Source organism: Tamandua tetradactyla, chromosome 4, assembly GCF_023851605.1.
Source record: "Tamandua tetradactyla isolate mTamTet1 chromosome 4, mTamTet1.pri, whole genome shotgun sequence".
NCBI classification, from domain to species: Eukaryota; Metazoa; Chordata; class Mammalia; order Pilosa; family Myrmecophagidae; genus Tamandua; species Tamandua tetradactyla.
The window spans coordinates 192810831-192833331 of record NC_135330.1 but is presented as its reverse complement, the minus strand read 5'-3'; the positions used below and the strand labels follow the sequence as shown (position 1 = coordinate 192833331).

At 36.5% G+C, this 22501-nt stretch overlaps 1 protein-coding gene and 1 long non-coding RNA gene across 7 annotated transcripts in view; one reads left to right on the top strand and one right to left on the bottom strand.

Annotated features, from left to right (window-relative positions):
- LNX2 (ligand of numb-protein X 2) overlaps positions 1–22501 on the top strand; it is a 103915-nt gene that overhangs the window by 31997 nt on the left and 49417 nt on the right. For 4 of the 5 annotated variants that reach the window (XM_077158926.1, XM_077158924.1, XM_077158923.1 and 1 more), the window contains one exon: positions 21045–21549. In XM_077158926.1, the coding sequence (XP_077015041.1) occupies positions 21146–21549 (404 nt within the window). In that variant the 5' untranslated portion in view covers positions 21045–21145. Of the gene's footprint in view, positions 1–20032; positions 20276–21044; positions 21550–22501 lie in introns of all 5 variants that reach the window. The other variant, XM_077158927.1, reaches the window with a different exon arrangement.
- The window catches only part of LOC143681684 (uncharacterized), a 234409-nt gene that overhangs the window by 206288 nt on the left and 5620 nt on the right, over positions 1–22501 (bottom strand). Inside the window, exon 4 of one of the 2 annotated variants that reach the window (XR_013174780.1) lies at positions 21954–22050. The exons of the other annotated variant lie outside the window; for it this stretch is intronic. This is a non-coding gene — a long non-coding RNA (uncharacterized LOC143681684). Of the gene's footprint in view, positions 1–21953; positions 22051–22501 lie in introns of those variants that run through there. 2 annotated transcript variants of the gene reach the window in all.

Here is a 22501-nt window from a genome sequence, read left to right as displayed (position 1 = left end):
AGAAGCATTCCTAAACTGTTATGATGAACTTTGAATATATTTAGTAAATCAAGAGAAAAGATATCAGGCTCCAATAGCTGTTTTCTAACAGTGTTTTTAAAGATTTTTTTTATGTCTCTGTAATAGTTTATAATTTAATCCAAATTAAATTAGAAATTAGTTTCTAAATTTTTCCCCATTGGGTGGTTTCTCATATTCTTCTACTAAGGATATTTTAAAATAAAAAGTCCTAACCAACCCTCCTCCCCCTTGGCCAAAACAGTAAGGATTAAAAAAATAAATAAATAATAGGGGGAGATAAAAGGTAAAAATTGGGTAGATTGAAATACTGTGGGTCAATGAGAGGAAGGGGTAAGGGTTATGGGATGTATGAGTTCTTTCTTTTTCTTTTTCTTCCCTTTTCTGGAGTGATACAAATGTTCTAAAAATGATCATGTGAAGAATACACAACTGTGTGATGGTATTATGAGCCACTGATTGTATATTATGGTTGAACTGTACGTGTGTGGATATTTCCCAATTAAAATATTTTTAAAAAGTCCTTACCTAGCTCTCTGAATAAATGGAGAAATTTGAAGGAAGACACAGTAATCTAAAATGTTGGGGAGTAGAAAATAACTATATATCAAGTAGCTGTTTTTATTTTTAATGATTGTGCTGGTTTAAAATGATGTATGTACCCTAGAAAAGCCATGTTGTAATCCTAATCCCATTTTGTAAAGGCAGTCATTTCTTCTAATTCCTCTTCAGCATTGTATGTTTGAAACTGTAATTAGATCACCCCCCCCCAGATGTGATTTAATCAAGAGTGGTTGTTAAGCTAGATTAGGTAGAGATGTGTCTCCACCCATTTGGGTGGGTCTTGATTAGTTTACTGAAATCCTATAAAAGAGAACGGCTAGAGAGAAAGCCAAGAGATTCTGAGAGAGCAGGACAATGCTGCCACAAGAAGCAGAGTCCACCAGCCAGCGACCTTTGAAGATGAAGAAGGAAAATGTCTCCTGGGGAACTTCATGAAACAGGAAGCCAGGAGAAGAAACTAGCAGATGATGCCATGTTTGCCATGTGCCCTTCCGGATGAGAGAAGAACCCTGCCTGTGTTCACCATGTGCCTTTCCAGATGAGAGAGAAACTCTGTGTTTGCCATGTGCCCTTCCACTGGAGAGAGAAACCCTGAACTCCATCGGCCTTCTTGAACCAAGGTATCTTTCCCTGGATGCCTTAGATTGGACATTTCTGTACATTTGTTTTATTTGGAACTTTTTCTCGGCCTTAGAACTGTAAGCTAGCAACTTATTAAATTCCCCTTTTTAAAAACCATTCTGTTTCTGGTATGTTACATTCTAGCAGCTAGCAGACTAGAACAATGATAAATCGATTAAAATTCTAAGAGATGTTCTTTCTACAAGACTGTTAGAATTTTGTGGAGATTATATGCAGGATTGGGATACAGGGACAGCTAAGAATTGTGAAATCACACAATTAGGTTTTTTTAGGTTGTCTCTGTCTAAGTGTATTAAGAATAAAAGCATTAAACCTCTCATAGTATATATTACCACTATTTAAACTTCTTATAAAAATTTATCAGTAGATAGATAGAGACCCCTAATATTACAACAAAGCCCAATAGTTCAAGACAAGTTTAAGGACTGTCGGTCTTTGAGAAACCTGACTAAAATTTACATCTCATGTTTAAGAATAGATGTTCTGGGCGGGCCGCGGTGGCTCAGCGGGCAAGAGTGCTTGCCTGCCGTGCCGGAGGACCCCGGTTCGATTCCCGGCCCCAGCCCATGTAAAAAACAAACAAACAAACAAAATATAATAAAACAAGAAAATGTTTAAAAATGTTTCCCTTTCTTCCATCCTTCCTTCCTTCTCTGTCTTTCCTTCCTTTCCTCCCTCTCTCTTTAAAAAAAAAAATAAAAAAAAAAAAAAAGAATAGATGTTCTATGGGAAAAATTTCCCCAAAGTAGCTCTGTTCAATACAATGATTTACAGATAACTTTATCTCCATAGTTAATTTTTCTCCAAATAGTGTATCTAAAAATTAGGTAACCTAAATCTCATTGATTAAAACTAACCTATATGGCAGCTTGGAAGATAACTCCCCGAGATGAGTCTGGCTCTGGTACCGTGCGATGAACAATGCCATCCTGACCAAAATGGGGAAAAGAAGTAAAAAATAAGGTATCAGTGGTTGGGAGAGTCCAAATAAAGCTGAGAGGCTATTCTGGAGACTATTCTTACACAAACTTCAGTTAGACATTGCTACCTAAAGGCAAAACCATTCCTGCCAATCCTGAAGAACTCTAGGGCATTAAGATTCTACAAAATGTTCCATGCACTAGGGTAACTTTCCAGAAACCTATCCTCCAGATAGGTCCCTGGACCAGGTAAGTCCTGAAATGCAGAGGGACCAGCCTTGCCAGAAATCAACTAGTTCCATCCCTCTATCCCATATTATTGACAACCCCTTCCAACATGAAAAAGTTAGAATGGCCATAGCCCAAATACCCCTAAAGAATGGGAGAAAGAGCAAAGGTAACGGTGGAGTTATACAGAGAAGGTAGGGTTTAACAAATGAGTAAGGTTGCTGAGTCATATTGATGTTTCTTTTAGTCTCCAGCATCTTAGAGCAGCTAGAAGTAAAAACCTAAAATTGTGGAATTGTAACCCATACCAAACTCTGAAATCTGTTCTACAACTAATTGTTGTGATGTACTTTGAAATTTATTGCTTTTTTGTATATATGTTATTTTTCACAGAAAAGAAAAACAAAAAAACTAACCTGTAAATGTATAGAGTATAAAATATTATAAAAGTAAGTTGAGGAGATGAATGGTGATGATACAGTGACAAATACTATCGAAAGGATATATATGACCCAGAGTGAAGCTTTCACCAAACAAGTGAAAATCTTATCCCTTTCATCTGATCTATTTGGCACTTAAAATGTCAAGTTCTTAATTTATCATGAGAAATTTTTGTTTATGAATGACTCAGTATGAGTTTGAATTGTGATTTCTTCCACTAGAACCAGACATTCTTGAGTAAACAGTTGAGTTTTTCAATTGTAATATTTTATCTTATGCCTCACTACCATAGTAAAAATGCAGAGATGTTTATCTAGCACTGAACTCACTTGTACGTACATACTTGCCTCAGAAAGTTTCAGGCTGGAGTATCTAGAATGTCTAGTGCTATGAAGACCAAAACAAAAACAAAATCTGCCAGACTAAAGAAAGGCTTTGCATTTAGATAATTTTGTTTAGTAAACTCAGTACTGGATTCCGGTAAAGAAAAATGTAAATGCTTATTCTGTTTTAGACCCAAATCAAAAGAAAGTGTAATGAAAGCACACTTTTAGAATTGTGAAATTTTTGGATCTATAAAGTAACTGTAGAGTTTATTTGGTTTGGCCCACTCATTTTACAGGTAAAGAGAAATTTAGAGCAGTGAAGTGATAAGCTTTGTGGCTTAGGTTGTTGTAAGTAGCAGAGCTAAGAATAGGATCCAAGCCTCCTGATTGCCAGCCTGGTGGAAAGAACACGGGCTCTCAGTAATCCTTTAATCTATTCTGTCTACATCCTTTTCGATCCTTCATTTAGTAATCAATTAGTATGATGATGCTTTTAGCATGATAATGTTTCAAATTTAAGAAGTTTTTTCCCTGAAAGTCTAGAGTTTTTAACTTCACAGTAATACTGTCATAAACAACATGACATTTCTGTTTTATACGTGAGGAAATGCAGACTTACAGACATTTAAATGGTGTTCTGCACTATGTCACATTGCTAATGAGTAAGCAGACCCAGAGTTTGAACCCAGGTCTCTATCTCCAAAGTCAGGGCTCTTTTGATAACTCTTTATTCCTTTGGACAATTGAGAGTTGATTACAGAAATTAAAGATTGAAAACATTGAAAATTACTTTATCAATCTCTTGGAAAGAGTTTTTTTTTAATTTACTCTGTAGGAAGCAAACATTTGAAAGGTTTCATTTTCAAACATATGAAAGATTTGAAAGAAAATAGATCATTTAATTTACTAAAATCCCTTGCCTTTAATGTAGTATAAAGAAGCATTTAATTTTATTAGCAGATAACTTATCATATGCAATGAAATCAAACCAATTAAAATAGAAGTTCTTCTTATGATCCCACCCCACTTGTCTTTTATGTAATTGTGGAACAGTGTGAATTTGTGACATTCTCCAAGATGTTATAAATTACCCCCACTCAGATGGCGAGGAGCGCTGTTGGGAGGAGACCATGTTGCAGAAGTCTGTCTTTCCTGGAATAAAATGTTTTCCCCAGAGACCTTTTTTTATAGGCAGATCTCTTAATATATATCAGTAGGATAATTTGGAATACCATATGGTATATTTCTTTAAAATAGTTTTATATAAGTTCCATTTTTAAATTACTCAAAGTTGTTATAATTTAGTGTAACATTAAAAATTAAAACTTTAGTATGACTGTCTAAGACTGCAGGAATTAGTCAGATAACCCAGTTTGGCTTTTGCATTTACCCTTTTACTTTAAAAAACAGAGCTATCTTTTCATCACAGCTTAATGGTTCAAAATTAGAACTAAAGGTAGGACATTTAAAAACAATAAATCCCCTAGTAGCTACAAATTAATTTCCTTCTTATAGAATATTTAAGAGATTATTAACATTATTAAGAATAAAAACTGGGGGTGCAGGGGTGGTTCAGTGGTGGGAGTGCAAGGACAATTCAGTGGTAGAATTCTCACCTGCCATGCAGGAGATCCAAGTTCGATTCCTGGCCCATGCACTTCCCCAAAAAACAAACAAACAAAAAACCAAACAAGCAAAAATTCAGGAAATGGTACTGCAATAACAGGATGCTCACATGGAAAAAGAATGAAATGTGACCCCACCATACAGCATTAAAAAAAATAATAAAAATAATTTAAAAAACTAACATATTGAGACTAAAATTTAAATATGACATATCAGTATTTTATTATTATAAAAAGATGGAATCATATGAGTTTTTGAGCTAGATATAAACTCCCCCTGAATGTGCTTATAATCAATTACTGTTTCAAAGCTGATAATTTATAAATAGGAAGTCAAAGCACCACAATATATATTATATCCTAGCACATAGTAGCCATTGAGTAACCAATGATGAATGAAAAAATGAATTGTGTAGTGGCCTAGTTACCCATCTGGCAGAACTCAGAGCCTAAGTTGCATAATGTCTAGCATTTCTTGGTTAGCTAGCTAATTCCTTAGATTATTAAATGGGAGTACATCCAACTACAAATGGTACCTTAAGAATGTTTATATCTAAAATATTTTTTCAAGTCTTCCTACTAGTTTAAAAAGGACAGGGGACAATTAACTGAGTGTGCTGGGTTACAGTTTTGTGTAGAAAAATGAGAGAATGGTAAACTCGAAATTGTTAAAAATTGGCGTTTGTAGTTTTCCTAAAGATGGACTGGGAAATGTTTTAATTAATGTAAGAATAAAGTTCATTTAAAACTCTTAAAGGCTATGCTCAGTGTTTCACAGTATCTTGCATACTTGTTCCAAAAGGAAAAATCCTTTGGAGAAAAAACTTTTTTTCAGGCCTCTTTCGGGTTCAGATAAAACCCATATAAATAAGCTTTTGGGGTCTTTTAGTTTTTTTTAAATTAAACTTTTTATTTTGAGATAATTGTAGATTCACAGTGCGTTTGTAAGAAGTATTACCGAGACAACCTAGTTTCCCCAGTGGTAATATCTTGCATAGCTCTAGGACAGTATCACAGCCAGGGCGTTGACATTAGTGTCCGGTCAAGGTACAGAGCATTCCTAACACCACACGGATCCCCCTTCCTGCCAATCACTAATCTATTCTCCATGTCTATATAATTTTGTCATTTCAACAGTATCATATAAATGGAATCATGTAGTATGCAACCTTTTGGGATTGGCTTTTTTCACTCAGCATAATTCTTTGGATATTCATCCAGGTGTTGTGTGTATTCAGTTTATTCTTTTTTATTGATGAATAGGACTCCATGGTGTGACTGTGCCACAGTTTGTTTTTCACCTGTTGAAGGACATCCAGGCTGGACCCATCTTGGGGCTGTTACAAATAAAACTGCTATAAATATTCATGTGCAGGTTTTTGTGAGAACATAGGTTTTTCCTTTCTCTGGGGTAAATGGAATGTAGCTGCTGCACCATTTATTTGTTGCATGTTAATTTTTAAAGAAACTGCCTAACTGTTTTCCAGAATAGGGAAAGGGATCCTGAGAAGAAAAGGTTTGACAACTGCTGCTCTTCACAGCTAGCTATCCAAGCTGATGTGCAGCATATACAATAAAAAAATTTTATTGTGTTCACGTCATCAAGTAAGGGAACCCTCTTTTATTCTTTCTCAGCCACTCGAAAATCAAAGGAAATAATACTTTATTTGCTTTTTTAATCACAGAGCAGAGTCCAAGATGTTAATTGCTTTGCATATGCCACAAGATATGCATGGGTTTTCTCCTATATATTTATAGGTATACTATATAGGCGTACTATATGTTTCAGGGCTCATACATTTCAGGTTCACGTATGAACCCAGCAATACGTATTTCTTGAGTGCATAGTATGTGCCAGAAACTGTGGATATGGAAGGTAAAAAAGACACTAACTCCAAAGATGTGAGAAGAGACAGATAAGGAAACATGCAAATAAGTAGGAATTGCTGAAATGAAGGCATGTATAGAAAGCAGCCCGAGCATACAGGAAGGAAGGCGTACCCCAAAAGGAGGAGTTGGATATTATTGGACAGAGAATACAGTTTTGAGCTGAGATTAAGGAGTAAGAGTTTGCCAGGGACTCTCTTTGCAAAGAGATTATTCTTAGATTCTTGATCTCAAAACTCTAAGGAACCGTAAATGTTTTCCCAGCTAACCATTCTCATCTATATATTTTGAAAAATGTTTGACTATTTTTTATTTAACTTGTATTTTAATGTTTTAAGCTGTGCTCTTGTGAAACATATGAAATCAAAATTTTATCTAAACGTGGACATATCCTCCTGTACTCATAGATGTGACAGGCCACTTTGAACTTGCCAAGTGAGAGTATTGTCATCAGTTGGCCATTCAAATCTTTTTGAGCCTCTGGATAAATGGTAAGAGGCAGCAATGTGAGTAGTGACATAAGATGTTGCAGAGGAATTAAAACAATCCCCATGGATGGAGAGAGAGGGGTGTGTTGGTGGATTGGAGAAAGGGGATTAGGCTGCCTTTCTCCTTACAAAACTCACACACTGAATCATCCATGGAATGCCTTTCCTTTTTCCTAGAATTACTTTTACTGTGAGGTTATTTTGAAGCAAGAAGGAATTGGGTTCATCTTCTGTCTCTCTTACTAAGTGCTTATAAATTCTGTGACATCAGGGCAGATTATAAGATCTGTCTGAACTTTCTTTTCCTTATCTGTAATAATAGTAGTACTTTACTATTATTATTATAAGCTAATACTTGCATAGGGTCTTTTATGCCCCAGGCATTGTTGAAGCGCTTTATATCTATATGAATTTATTTATTCTTTATATCAACCCTTTGAAGTAGGCACTGTTGCCACCCCCATTTTACATAAGAGAAGTATGGGTCAGAGCTACTAACTGACAGCACAAGTACTTGAAACTCCACGGACTGGCACCAGGACATTTGCTCTTAACTAATTAGGCTATTTGCTTCTCAGATCGTTAATCAGTACTTTTGTATGCACATGTTACTGATCTACCCATGATAATTTTTCATTTAAGATTTATTTCATGGTAAAATAGAGGTATCTTGGGTTGTTTTGGTTTGCTAAAGCTATTGAAATGCAATATACCAGAAATGTACTGGCTTTTAACTTTGGAATTTATTAGCTTACAAATTACAGTTCTGAGGCCATGAAAATGTTCAAATCAAGGCATCAACAGATACCTTCTCTGAAGAAAGGCTCCTGACATTTGGGACATCTCTTATGGGAAGGCACATGGCCACCATTTGCTGGTCCTTCTTTCCTAAATTTCACTGCTTTCAGCTTCTGACTTTAGTGACTTTCTCTCTCAGCATCTGTGGGACCTCCTTACTTGCTTCAATGGGGCTTTTCTCTCTAAGCTCTCAGCTTTTTCTGTCCTTTATCTTCTCATAAAGGACTCTAGTAAGAGGATTAAGACCCACCTTGAATGGTGTGGGTCACATCTCAATTGGGATAACTGAACGAAAAGTTCCCGTCTACAACAGGTCTGCACCCACAGGAGTGGTTTACAAGAACATGGCCTTTTCTGAGAAACACACAGCTTCAAACCAACACAGGGGTGGAGACGATGCAGTTGTTACTTGGTATTTTTAATGGGAACCTCTTATTTTTCCTCATGAAAAGATTTTGTGATAAAATGAAAATAAAGAACTAAAAGTTATTTAGAGATCAAGAAAATAGCTAAAACATAATGGTCTTAAGATAAATGCTTTCTTAGTCATTATGTGGGAGGCTAGAATTGTAGTGTATTTGCTTGAGGAAAAGAAATATTAGAATAAAAGCTTCCACAAACAAAAAAGAGCAAAGAAATGTAAATGTTTTTGCTAACTGAGTAGGAAATTAGAGTCTTAAAGAAATTCCATATTAAAATACATAGATTGAAGTAGCCTGCCTTAGATAAATGATGCTTCTCTCTTTAATCTGACATAACTGCAATGATATTTTAAAAGTTAAATATGCTCAGAGGTGAAAGAACAAGCCCTAGGAGTTATAAAATACAGGCAGTGTTTGCTGTCTTGCTATTGGCACTGTTATGAGTTTAGATCATAGACTGTTGTTGTTATTTCATTACATAGTTTTCAAAAGCACACCTAATTTATCTGAGGTCAGCCATCCTATCTGAATCCTATCCTACCCCCTCATATCATGGCAGTTCTTACATCTGTGGTTGTTTTAAAGGTTGATGTTGTTTTTCTGGCATGTGGTCCAAATGAATGAAGTTGCAACTGCTCAGAGGAGAATTTAATTATTGAAATACGAATGCTAGTAGCATGAGTGTGTTGTCCTCCTCTCTTCCCATCCTTGTCAATGACAGTATGTTTTATGGTTCATATGCCCTGAATTTTTTGTTCTCTGCCCGAGCTATTTTCACCTCTTCTGTGGCCCCTGAATGTGCCGTACACTCTCAGGGCTCTGTGGCTTTCCTTTTGCTCTTCTCTTGCCTGAGGCCTCTTCTCCCCTTTCTCTCTTCTGTGGACGTGCCTGGTCCCAGCCCAGTGCATGCGCTTTCATCCCCTTTAAAAAGCATTTCTGGCCACAGAACCAAACTAAGTTAGATGCAGTTCTCTTCATTTTTCTTTATATCCTTAAACCGTGCTATGCTAAACTTTCTTACTTATTGTATTGCATTTTTTTCCATTAAACTTTTTATTTTGAAATCATTTCAAACTTACAGAACAGTTGCAAAAATAATGGAAAACCCATACAGAAAACTCCAACATAACCCTACCTGATAACCAGATCCACCAATTTTAACATTTTATGACGTTAGCCATCTTCTTTCCTTTCTTTTATCTCTCTCTCATCTATCTATCTTCTGTTTTCTGAACATTTGAGATTATGCTGTACATACTCTTTGAACACATCACATTTTCATGTACATTTTCTAAGATAAGGATATTCACTATGTAATCATCTAAAGTACAGTTATCAAACTCAAGAAATTTACCAATGATATAAAGTTGACAGTCTATATTCTGTTTTTTCATATGTACTAGTAGTGTCCTTTTGAGCCTTTTCTCCTCCATTATTAGAGCCCCTTGAGGATCATATATTGCATTTAATTGTCATTCTCTCTTTCGTTGCTCTTTTTTTTTCAATTGCAGAAACATATATGCAATATAAACTTTCCCATCTCTACCACTGCCAAGCATAACATTCAGTATTGATGGATTAATCATCACCATCCATTACCAGAACTGTCCCATTACCCCCCCCCCCCAAAAAAGAAATTGTATATCAGTTACTTCTGTTCTAGTTTGCTAGCTGCTGGAATGCAACACACCAGAGACGGATTGGCTTTATAATAAAAGGGGATTTATTTCATTAGTTCTTCAGAGGAAAGACAGCTAACTTTCAGCTGAGGTTCTTTCTTATGTGGGAAGGCACAGGGTGATCTCTGCCGGCCTTCTCTCCAGGCCTCTGGATTCCAGAAACTTTCCCCGGGGTGATTTCTTTCTGCATCTCCAAAGGCCTGGGCTGAGCTGTAAGTGCTGAGATGAGGTATGCTGAGCTGCTTGGGCTGTGCTACCTTGCGCTCTCTCATTTAAGCACCAGCCAATTAAGTCAAGCATCATTCATTACAGAAGGCACACCTCCTAGCCTACTGCAGATGTAATCAGCAACAGATGAGGTTCATGTACCATTAGCTCACGTCCATAGCAGCAGAACTAGGTGCCTTCACCTGGCCAAGTTGACAGCTGAATCTAACTACCACGTGTCCACCCCTTGTCAACTTGACCACTACGTGCATTGCCTTAAACAATATTTAGGTGCAAAAAATTCTCTTCTGACTGTGGACCTGTGAGTCTCAAAACAAGTTGCCTGGTGCCAATATGCAAAGGAGGGACAGTTTCAGGATCCATAGGGAGAAATTAGAAGGTTCCAAGAACTTTCCCCGGGGTGATTTCTTTCTGCATCTCTAAAGGCCTGGGCTGAGCTGCGAGTGCTGAGATGAGCTGCTTGGTCTGTGCTACGTTGCACTCTCTCATTTAAGCACCAGCCAATTACGTCAACATCATTCATTGCAGCAGCACACCTCCCATCTCCTTCCTCCCTCACCTGACCCTGTTAACCTGTACTGTGGTTTTTGTCTCTATAAACTATTGCATATGAGTGGTATTATACAATATTTGTCATATTGTGTCTGACTTATTTCACTCAACATGATGTTTTCACGGTTCATCCATGTAGTAGAATGTAAGAGAAGTTTGTTCCTTTTAAAGGCTGAGTAATATTCCATTGTATGTATATACCACATTTGAGTTGCTTCCACCTTTTACTCTTGTGGATAATGCTGTTATGGATAATTGTGTAAAATATCTGAATCCTTGCTTTCAACTCTTTTGGGTGTATACCTAGAAGTGAGATTGCTGGGTCATATGGTAGTACTATGTTTAACTTTCTGAGGACCCATCAAACTATTTTCCTTAAGGGCTGTACCATTTTATATCCCTCCCCCCCAAAAAAATTGTATGAGGATTCCTATTTCTCTGTATCCTATCCAGCACTTTACTGTTTTCTGGTTTTTAAATAGTAGTCATTCTGGCGGGTGCAAAGTGGTATCCCACTAGTTTTAATTTGCACTTCCCTGATGGTTAATGACATTGGACATCTTTTCATATATTTATTGACCATTAGTATATCTTCCTTGGAGAAATGTCTATTCAAGTGTTTTCCCATTTTTTAATTGGGTTGTTTGGCTTTTTGTTGTTGAGTTGTAGGAATTGTTTTTATATTCTGGATATTAAACCCTTATCAGATATGTTGTTTCCAAATATGTTCTCTCATTCTGTTGGTTTTCTTTTCATTTTCTTGATAATGCCCTTAGAGGGACTTAAGTTTTAAATTTTGATAAAGTTCAATTTATCTGTTTTTTCTTTGGTTGCTCGTGCTTTTAGTGAAGCGTAAGAATTCACTGCCTAATACAAGGTCCTGAAGATACTTCCTTTGTTTTCCTCTAAGAATTTAATAGTTAATCGTTGATCCCTTTTGAGTTGATCTTTGTTTATATCGTGAGATAAGGGTCCACTTTCATTTCTTTTGCATGTGGATGTCCAGTTTTCCCAGCATTATTTGTTGAAGAGACTGTTCTTTCTCTATTGAGTGGACTTGGCAACCTTACCAAAAGTCAGTTCCCGTAGATTTGGTGGGTTTATTTCTGTACTCTCAATTCTGTTCCATTGATCTGCCCTTGTGCTGGTATATACCATTTTGATTATGAACTTTGTAATAAGTTTTGAAATTGGGAAGTGTGAGTCCTCCAACTTTGTTCTTTTTTTAAGATGCTTTCGCTCTTCAGGGCCCCTAGCCCTATCATATGAATTTGATGATTAGCTTTTTCATTTCTGCAAACACATTGTTGGAATTTTGATTTGGACCATGTAAAGTCTATAGGTTACTTTGAGAATAGTATTGATATCTTAACAAATGTAAGTCTTCCAATCCATGAATATGGAATATCTTTCCATTTATTTTTGGTCTTTAATTTCTTTCAGTAATGATTTGTAGTTTTTTGCTTACAGGTCTGTTTTAGTTCCCTAGGCTGCTCAAGCAAATACCAAGAAATGAGTTGGGTTAAACAATGGAATTTAATTCGCTCGTGGTTTGAAGCTGGGAAAGCATCCAAATCAAGACATCATCAAACTGATGTTTTCTTTTTAAAGACTGGTGTTCTGGTACTGGCTGCTGGCACTCCTTGGTACTTGGCTCTTCTCTCACATGGCAATGAACATGGTGACCTCTCCTTATCTCTTTGTTTTCTTCCAGGTTCTGTTGAATTTCACCTTCTTGCTTCCATGGCTTTCTCTCTGTGTCTGAATTTCACTCCTCTTATAGAAGACTCTAGTAATCTATCCTGATTGAGGTGGGCCACACCTTAACTAAAGTAACCTTATCAAGAGGTCCTGTTTACAGGAATGGGTTAGGTTTAAGGACATGTGTTTCTGAAGTATGTACAGTTTCTAACCAGCACAAGTCCTTTACATCCTTGATTAAATGTATTCCTAGGTATTGCATTGTTTTAGTTACTATTGTAAGTAGAATTGTTTTTTCTTGATTTCCTTTTTGGATTATTCATTGCTGGTGTATATAGAAACATTAGTGATTTTTGTATATTGATCTTATACCCCACCACTTTGCTGAATTTATTAATGCTAATAGCTTTCTTACAGATTGTTCTGAATTTTTTTTTATTAATTAAAAAAAGAATTAACAAAACAATTAGAAATCATTCCAATCTACATGTACAATCAGTAATTCTTAATAACATCACATAGTTGCATATTCATCATTTCTTAGTACATTTGCATCGATTTAGAAAAAGAAATAAAAAGACAACAGAATAAGAATTAAAACAATAATAGAAAGAAAAAAAAACAAGAAAAACAAAAACAAAAAACCTATACCTCACATGCAGCTTCATTCAGTGTTTTAACATAATTGCATTACAATTGGGTAGTATTGTGCTGTCCATTTCTGAGTTTTTATATCCAGTCCCGTTGTACAGTCTGTATCCCTTCAGCTCCAATTATCCCTTCTCTTTTTTTTTTTTTTTTAATTAACGGAAAAAAAGAAATTAACCCAACATTTAGAGATCATACCATTCTACATATGCAATCATTAATTCTTAACATCATCACATAGATGCATGATCATCATTTCTTAGTACATTTGCATTGGTTTAGAAGAACTAGCAACATAACCGAAAAAGATATAGAATGTTAATATAGAGAAAAAAATAAAAGTAATAATAGTAAAATCAAAACAAAACAAAACATAACAAAACAAAAACCTATAGCTCAGATGCAGCTTCATTCAGTGTTTTAACATGATTACTTTACAATTAGGTATTATTGTGCTGCCCATTTTTGAGTTTTTGTATCTAGTCCTGTTGCACAGTCTGTATCCCTTCAGCTTCAATTACCCATTGTCTTACCCTGTTTCTAACTCCTGCTGAACTCTGTTACCAATGACATATTTCAAGTTTATTCTCGAATGTCCGTTCACATCAGTGGGACCATACAGTATTTGTCCTTTAGTTTTTGGCTGGATTCACTCAGCATAATATTCTCTAGGTCCATCCATGTTATTACATGGTTCATAAGTTTATCTTGTCTTAAAGCTGCATAATATTCCATCGTATGTATATACCACAGTTTGTTTAGCCACTCTTCTGTTGATGGAGATTTTGGCTGTTTCCAACTCTTTGCAATTGTAAATAATGCTGCTATAAACATTGGTGTGCAAATGTCCGTTTGTGTCTTTGCCCTTAAGTCCTTTGAGTAGATACCTAGCAATGGTATTGCTGGGTCGTATGGCAATTCTATATTCAGCTTTTTGAGGAACCGCCAAACTGCCTTCCACAGTGGTTGCACCCTTTGACATTCCCACCAACAGTGGATAAGTGTGCCTCTTTCTCCGCATCCTCTCCAGCACTTGTCATTTTCTGTTTTGTTGATAATGGCCATTCTGGTGGGTGTGAGATGATATCTCATTGTGGTTTTGATTTGCATTTCTCTAATGGCCAGGGACATTGAGCATCTCTTCATGTGCCTCTTGGCCATCCGTATTTCCTCTTCTGAGAGGTGTCTGTTCAAGTCTTTTTCCCATTTTGTAATTGGGTTGGCTGTCTTTTTGTTGTTGAGATGAACAATCTCTTTATAAATTCTGGATACTAGACCTTTATCTGATATATCATTTCCAAATATTGTCTCCCATTGTGAAGGCTGTCTTTCTACTTTCTTGATGAAGTTCTTTGATGCACAAAAGTGTTTAATTTTGAGGAGTTCCCATTTATTTATTTCCTTCTTCAGTGCTCTTGCTTTAGGTTTAAGGTCCATAAAACCGCCTCCAGTTGTAAGATCCATAAGATATCTCCCAACATTTTCCTCTAACTGTTTTATGGTCTTAGACCTAATGTTTAGATCTTTGATCCATTTTGAGTTAACTTTTGTATAGGGTGTGAGAGATGGGTCTTCTTTCATTCTTTTGCATATGGATATCCAGTTCTCTAGGCACCATTTATTGAAGAGACTGCTCTGTCCCAGGTGAGTTGGCTTGACTGCCTTATCAAAGATCAAATGTCCATAGATGAGAGGGTCTATATCTGAGCACTCTATTCGATTCCATTGGTCGATATATCTATCTTTATGCCAATACCATGCTGTTTTGACCACTGTGGCTTCATAATATGCCTTAAAGTCAGGCAGCGCGAGACCTCCAGCTTCGTTTTTTTTCCTCAAGATGTTTTTAGCAATTCGGGGCACCCTGCCCTTCCAGATAAATTTGCTTATTGGTTTTTCTATTTCTGAAAAATAAGTTGTTGGGATTTTGATTGGTATTGCATTGAATCTGTAAATCAATTTAGGTAGGATTGACATCTTAACTATATTTAGTCTTCCAATCCATGAACACGGTATGCCCTTCCATCTATTTAGGTCTTCTGTGATTTCTTTTAGCAGTTTTTTGTAGTTTTCTTTATATAGGTTTTTTGTCTCTTTAGTTAAATTTATTCCTAGGTATTTTATTCTTTTAGTTGCAATTGTAAATGGGATTCGTTTCTTGATTTCCCCCTCAGCTTGTTCATTACTAGTGTATAGAAATGCTACAGATTTTTGAATGTTGATCTTGTAACCTGCTACTTTGCTGTACTCATTTATTAGCTCTAGTAGTTTTGTTGTGGATTTTTCCGGGTTTTCGACGTATAGTATCATATCGTCTGCAAACAGTGATAGTTTTACTTCTTCCTTTCCAATTTTGATGCCTTGTATTTCTTTTTCTTGTCTAATTGCTCTGGCTAGAACCTCCAACACAATGTTGAATAATAGTGGTGATAGTGGACATCCTTGTCTTGTTCCTGATCTTAGGGGGAAAGTTTTCAATTTTTCCCCATTGAGGATGATATTAGCTGTGGGTTTTTTGTATATTCCCTCTATCATTTTAAGGAAGTTCCCTTGTATTCCTATCTTTTGAAGTGTTTTCAACAGGAAAGGATGTTGAATCTTGTCGAATGCCTTCTCTGCATCAATTGAGATGATCATGTGATTTTTCTGCTTTGATTTGTTGATATGGTGTATTACATTAATTGATTTTCTTATGTTGAACCATCCTTGCATACCTGGGATGAATCCTACTTGGTCATGATGTATAATTCTTTTAATGTGTTGTTGGATACGATTTGCTAGAATTTTATTGAGGATTTTTGCATCTGTATTCATTAGAGAGATTGGTCTGTAGTTTTCTTTTTTTGTAATATCTTTGCCTGGTTTTGGTATGAGGGTGATGTTGGCTTCATAGAATGAATTAGGTAGTTTTCCCTCCACTTCGATTTTTTTGAAGAGTTTGAAGAGAATTGGTACTAATTCTTTCTGGAACGTTTGGTAGAATTCACATGTGAAGCCATCTGGTCCTGGACTTTTCTTTTTAGGAAGCTTTTGAATGACTAATTCAATTTCTTTACTTGTGACTGGTTTGTTGAGGTCATCTATGTCTTCTTGAGTCAAAGTTGGTTGTTCATGTCTTTCCAGGAACCCGTCCATTTCCTCTAAATTGTTGTATTTATTAGCGTAAAGTTGTTCATAGTATCCTGTTATTACCTCCTTTATTTCTGTGAGGTCAGTAGTTATGTCTCCTCTTCCATTTCTGATCTTATTTATTTGCATCCTCTCTCTTCTTCTTTTTGTCAATCTTGATAGGGGCCCATCAATCTTATTGATTTTCTCATAGAACCAACTTCTGGTCTTATTGATTTTCTCTACTGTTTTCATATTTTCAATTTCATTTATTTCTGCTCTGATCTTTGTTATTTCTTTCCTTTTGCTTGCTTTGGGATTAGTTTGCTGTTCTTTCTCCAGTTCTTCCAATTGAACAGTTAATTCCTGCATTTTTGCCTTTTCTTCTTTTCTGATATAGGCATTTAGGGCAATAAATTTCCCTCTTAGCACTGCCTTTGCTGCATCCCATAAGTTTTGATATGTTGTGTTTTCATTTTCATTTGCCTCCAGGTATTTACTAATTTCTCTTGCAATTTCTTCTTTGACCCACTCGTTGTTTAAGAGTGTGTTGTTGAGCCTCCATGTATTTGTGAATTTTCTGGCATTCTGCCTATTATTGATTTCCAACTTCATTCCTTTATGATCCGAGAAAGTGTTGTGTATGATTTCAATCTTTTTAAATTTGTTAAGACTTGCTTTGTGACCCAGCATATGGTCTATCTTTGAGAATGATCCATGAGCACTTGAGAAAAAGGTGTTGTATCCTGCTGTTGTGGGATGTAATGTCCTATAAATGTCTGTTAAGTCTAGCTCATTTATAGTAATATTCAGATTCTCTATTTCTTTATTGATCCTCTGTCTAGATGTTCTGTCCATTGATGAGAGTGGGGAATTGAAGTCTCCAACTATTATGGTATTTGTGTCTATTTCCCTTTTCAGTGTTTGCAGTGTATTCCTCACGTATTTTGGGGCATTCTGGTTCGGTGCATAAATATTTATGATTGTTATGTCTTCTTGTTTAATTGTTCCTTTTATTAGTATATAGTGTCCTTCTTTGTCTCTTTTAACTGTTTTACATTTGAAGTCTAACTTGTTGGATATTAGGATGGCCACTCCTGCTATTTTCTGGTTGTTATTTGCATGAAATATCTTTTCCCAACCTTTCACTTTCAACCTATGTTTATCTTTGGGTCTAAGATGTGTTTCCTGTAGACAGCATATAGAAGGATCCTGTTTTTTAATCCATTCTGCCAATCTATGTCTTTTGATTGGGGAATTCAGTCCATTAACATTTAGTGTTATTACTCTTTGGATAATATTTTCCTCTGCCATTTTGCCTTTTGTATTATATATATATCATATCTGACTTTCCTTCTTTCTACACTCTTCTCCATACCTCTCTCTTCTGTCTTTTTGTATCTGACTCTAGTGCTCCCTTTAGTATTTCTTGCAGAGCTGGTCTCTTGGTCACAAATTCTCTCAGTGACTTTTTGTCTGAGAATGTTTTAATTTCTCCCTCATTTTTGAAGGACAATTTTGCTGGATATAGGAGTCTTGGTTAGCAGTTTTTCTCTTTTAGTAATTTAAATATATCATCCCACTGTCTTCTAGCCTCCATGGTTTCTGCTGAGAAATCTACACATAGTCTTATTGGGTTTCCCTTGTATGTGATGGATTGTTTTTCTCTTGCTGCTTTCAAGATCCTCTCTTTCTCTTTGACCTCTGACATTCTAACTAGTAAGTGTCTTGGAGAACACCTATTTGGGTCTAATCTCTTTGGGGTGCGCTGCACTTCTTGGATCTGTAATTTTAGGTCTTTCATAAGAGTTGGGAAATTTTCAGTGAAAATTTCTTCCATTAGTTTTTCTCCTCCTTTTCCCTTCTCTTCTCCTTCTGGGACACCCACAACACGTATATTTGTGCGGTTCATATTGTCCTTGAGTTCCCTGATACCCTGTTCAAATTTTTCCATTCTTTTCCCTATAGTTTCTGTTTCTTTTTGGAATTCAGATGTTCCATCCTCCAAATCACTAATTCTATCTTCTGTCTCTTTGAATCTATCATTGTCGGTATCCATTGTTTTTTCTATCTTTTCTACTTTGTCCTTCACTTCCATAAGTTCTGTGATTTGCTTTTTCAGTTTTTCTATTTCTTCTTTATGTTCAGCCCATGTCTTCTTCATGTCCTCCCTCAATTTATCGATTTCGTTTTTGAAGAGGTTTTCCATTTCTGTTCGTATATTTAGCATTAGTTGTCTCAGCTCCTGTATCTCATTTGAACTATTGGTTTGTTCCTTTGACTGGGCCATATTTTCATTTATTTGAGCGTGATCCGTTATCTTCTGTTGGCGTCTGCGCATTTAGACAGATTTCCCTGGGTATTGGATCCAAAAGTTTGGAAGATTTTTCTGTGAAATCTCTGGGTTCTGTTTTTCTTATCCTGCCCAGTAGGTGGCGCTTGTGGCACACGTTTGTCTGCGGGTCCCACCAGTAAAAGGTGCTGTGGGACCTTAAACTTTGGAAAACTCTCGCCGTCCTGGGGGTTCGCTAGCCGAAGCGGCTTGAGCCGGCCCGGAGTCCGAACGCAGGGAGGGTTGCTGGTCGCCGCAGCCAGGGAAAGAGCCCGTCCGAATTTCCTAGTCGGCCCTGGGCAACAAGCGTGGCGGGAGAGCGCCAGCGGCAGCAGCCCGCCCGAGAGAGTGCACGTTTCCCGGGAGTCACGGGTTTGGAAGGGGCCTCCCCCACCCATCACCGTTCTCCGCGGCCTGGGGGTTTCCGATCCAATTCTCTCAGTTGGTCCGGGGGCTGCGCGTGGTGTGGGCGCCAGCCGCCTTGGTTTCAGGGGACCGCCTCTCCAATTCTCCCAGCCGGCCCGGGAAGGGGGAAGGGAGTAACTCCGGCCGCTTGCCGTCCCGCCCGGTGAGGCCCGCGCGCCTCGGCGATCTCACCCGAGCTGCTTCTCTCAGCCAGCCAGCCGTTCCAGGATGGGGTATGCTGTCTTTTTTATCTCTGTTGTGGCTTTGGGCGCTTTCTGTATCGTTTCTACTCCCCTAGTAGGTGTCCTGGAGAAGAAACTAAGATCCGCGCGTCTTACTAAGCCGCCATCTTCCAGCTGTTCTGAATTTTTAATGCATGTATAGGATCATGTTATCGGCAAATAAGGATGAGCTTCTTCCTTTCCAGTTCTGATGGCTTTTATTTCTTTGTCTTGCCTAATTGCTCTGGCTAGCACTTCCAGTACTACATTAAAGCCAGTAGTAATAGCAGGCATCCTTGTCTTGTTCTTGATCTTATTCTTGATCTTAGGGGGAAAATATTCAGTCTTTCACCATTGAGTATGTTAGCTGTAGGTTTTTCATGTGTGCCCTTTATTATATGTAAGACTCCTTTTATTCCTATATTTCTAATTTTTTTCTTTTATCAAGAAAGAATGCTGGATAAAATGCCTTTTCTATGTCAATTGAGATGACTGTGCAGTTTTTTCTTTCATTGTGTTAATTGGTGTATCATTTTGGTTGATTTTCTTATGTTGACTCATCCTTGCATTCCTGAGATAAATCCCACTTAAATAATGCACATCCTTTTGCAGTACATTACATTGAATTTTTTTTTTTTTTTTTTTTTGCATGGGCAGGCTCCAGGAATCGAACCCCAGTCTTTGGCATGGCAGATGGGAATTTTGCCATTTAGCCACTGTTGCCCACCCTACATTGAATTTTAATAATGGGTTTTCTTTCCTAACTTCTCATTCTCTGCCTTCTTCTATCCTTGTTCAGTACTTGACACATTCACAGGATTCTGTAATATTTGAAGAAGAATGAATACAGGGAACTACTGCCTTTGAAGTTGATTTTTTAACCTCTGATGCTTCAGCACCAGGAAATGTGAAAACTGTTATATGAAGGAAACATGCCTTGCTAGACTTACACTAAACTGGAGAAGGCTATTTTAAGCGTCTTGTGCTGGAGATGGGCACCAGCACCCTGCCTCCATACTCCACACAGAAATTGCTGCTCCATGTAAGGCAAGACCAAATGGAAGTGTGGCATAATAATACAAGGTGGAAGTAAAATTTATGACACGTCATTTCCGTTTAATTGAATTGCAACAGGATTGTTTTGTTTTGCTTTTCTAATGGCATAAAATAGTATTACACTTTATGGAGTTTGCACAAATGTTATTTATATATGATATGAAGGTGAATCTATAATGTGCATAATAGAGAATATTCAAATCCTATACATGTTTAGAAACCATGTTTCCCCAGGCGTAATGGAAAGCAAAGGTCACTTTTATCAACAAATACTGAATTACCCCTGTGAATACATTTCAGAGGTGGTCTCTGGCATAGTATTATAATTCCATACCATCATTCAGAAGCAAAGAACAAGAAATGGGATGACAGGTGCAAATGTATTACATAATATATGTTAAATCGCATTATTACCACACTATAATTGACTGACTTTGAAACCACCATTAGACAGTGAAGTATTTAGAGATTTCAGGCAGTAAAACAAATTTATTCTTATGTGACCTCATATAATATATAGCATCTTTGTTTTTAATCACAAGTTCTTTTACCCTTAAGGACTTTACAGTGTAACTAATTCTTTTTAGCCAACAAGCAAATTAGTTTATTTCATTTTTATTTTTTATAACTAATTTATTATCTGATCTAAATTTTAATTTCTTACTAAAAAAGTTAATTGATAATATCCTTGTATTAATACTTTTAGCCCATTTTTATTAATACTAATTGGTTTTTTGGTTTGTTTCTTTATCTAGAAAACGGACCTTGGTTTTAGTCAAACACATCGCTTTCTATTAAAGAAACCAAAACCTTAAGTATAATTATAAGGAAACAGAACCGCTGCAGTTGATTCAGAATGGGAACGACAAGTGATGAGATCATTTCTGTGGACCAGACCCCCTCCTCCTTAAATCCTCTGTGTTTTGAATGTGGCCAGCAGCACTGGACAAAAGAAAACCACTTGTACAATTACCAGAATGAAGTGGATGATGACCTGGTCTGCCATATTTGCCTTCAGCCTCTGCTGCAACCACTAGATACACCCTGTGGACACACATTCTGCTACAAGTGCCTCAGAAACTTTTTACAAGAGAAGGACTTTTGTCCATTGGACCGGAAAAGACTTCATTTTAAGTTGTGCAAGAAGTCTAGTATTCTAGTTCATAAGCTTCTTGACAAGTTACTAGTTTTATGTCCTTTTTCTTCAGTGTGTCAAGATGTAATGCAGCGCTGTGATCTGGAGGCACATCTTAAAAAAAGGTATGCAAAAAATACAAAAGAGAAGAGGAATAACTGTAAGTTACTTTATAAGAAGAGGTTGTTAAAGCAAATAAAAACTTGAATTTGAAAGATCAGGGCACCAGTAAGTAAATGGACAAGGACATTAACAAATCAAATACAGAAGAGATACAATAAACATCAGTATAAAAACTATAATGAGAAAGTACCATGTAATACCTATAATATTTTTGCTTGTATAGGAATTAATACCTATTATTATTTTGCTGTGAAACTTACTCGCTTAGGTGTCAGGATAAAATGATAAACTCTTTGCAAGACAATTTGGTAGTTTGTTTTAAAAATTATTATTGTTAATATCCTTTCATCTAGCTGTCCCTCTCATTGGAATTTATCCTAAGAAAATAATCCAAAAGGAGGAAAAATTGTTTATAAAGATTTTTACTGCAGGGCGGGCCACAGTGGTGCACCAGGCAGAGTCCTCGCCTGCTATGCTGGAGAGCTGGATTCGATTCCTGGTGCCTGCCAATGCAAAAAAAAAAAAGTTCACTTCAACATTGTTCATAGTTCAACAAATTGGACTCAATCTAAGTGTGTAGAAGTAGCAGAAGGCTTAAATGCACTGTGATGCGTCAATCCAGTGGGAACATTATGCAGCAATATAATTTTAAATCATATTGTCTAAAAATAATTTGTTACAGAATGGAAATAAGTATACATGATTTTATCCTTTTTTTTGTTTAAGATCTTGTAAAGATTCTGTGGTAAGGGATAGATAAGATCGAGGGGTTGGAAAACTAAATATTTATTTGTGATTTTTTTTTTACTAAATGTGCTATAAAAAGCTTTTTATTAGGTTAAATGATTTATTTAACTGATTGTTTTGTGAATTTAATAGGATTTTGGCAAAATACTTGATATTTAGAACCATATACTATCTCAGGGAAGTTTAAAATACATGTCTGATGTTCTA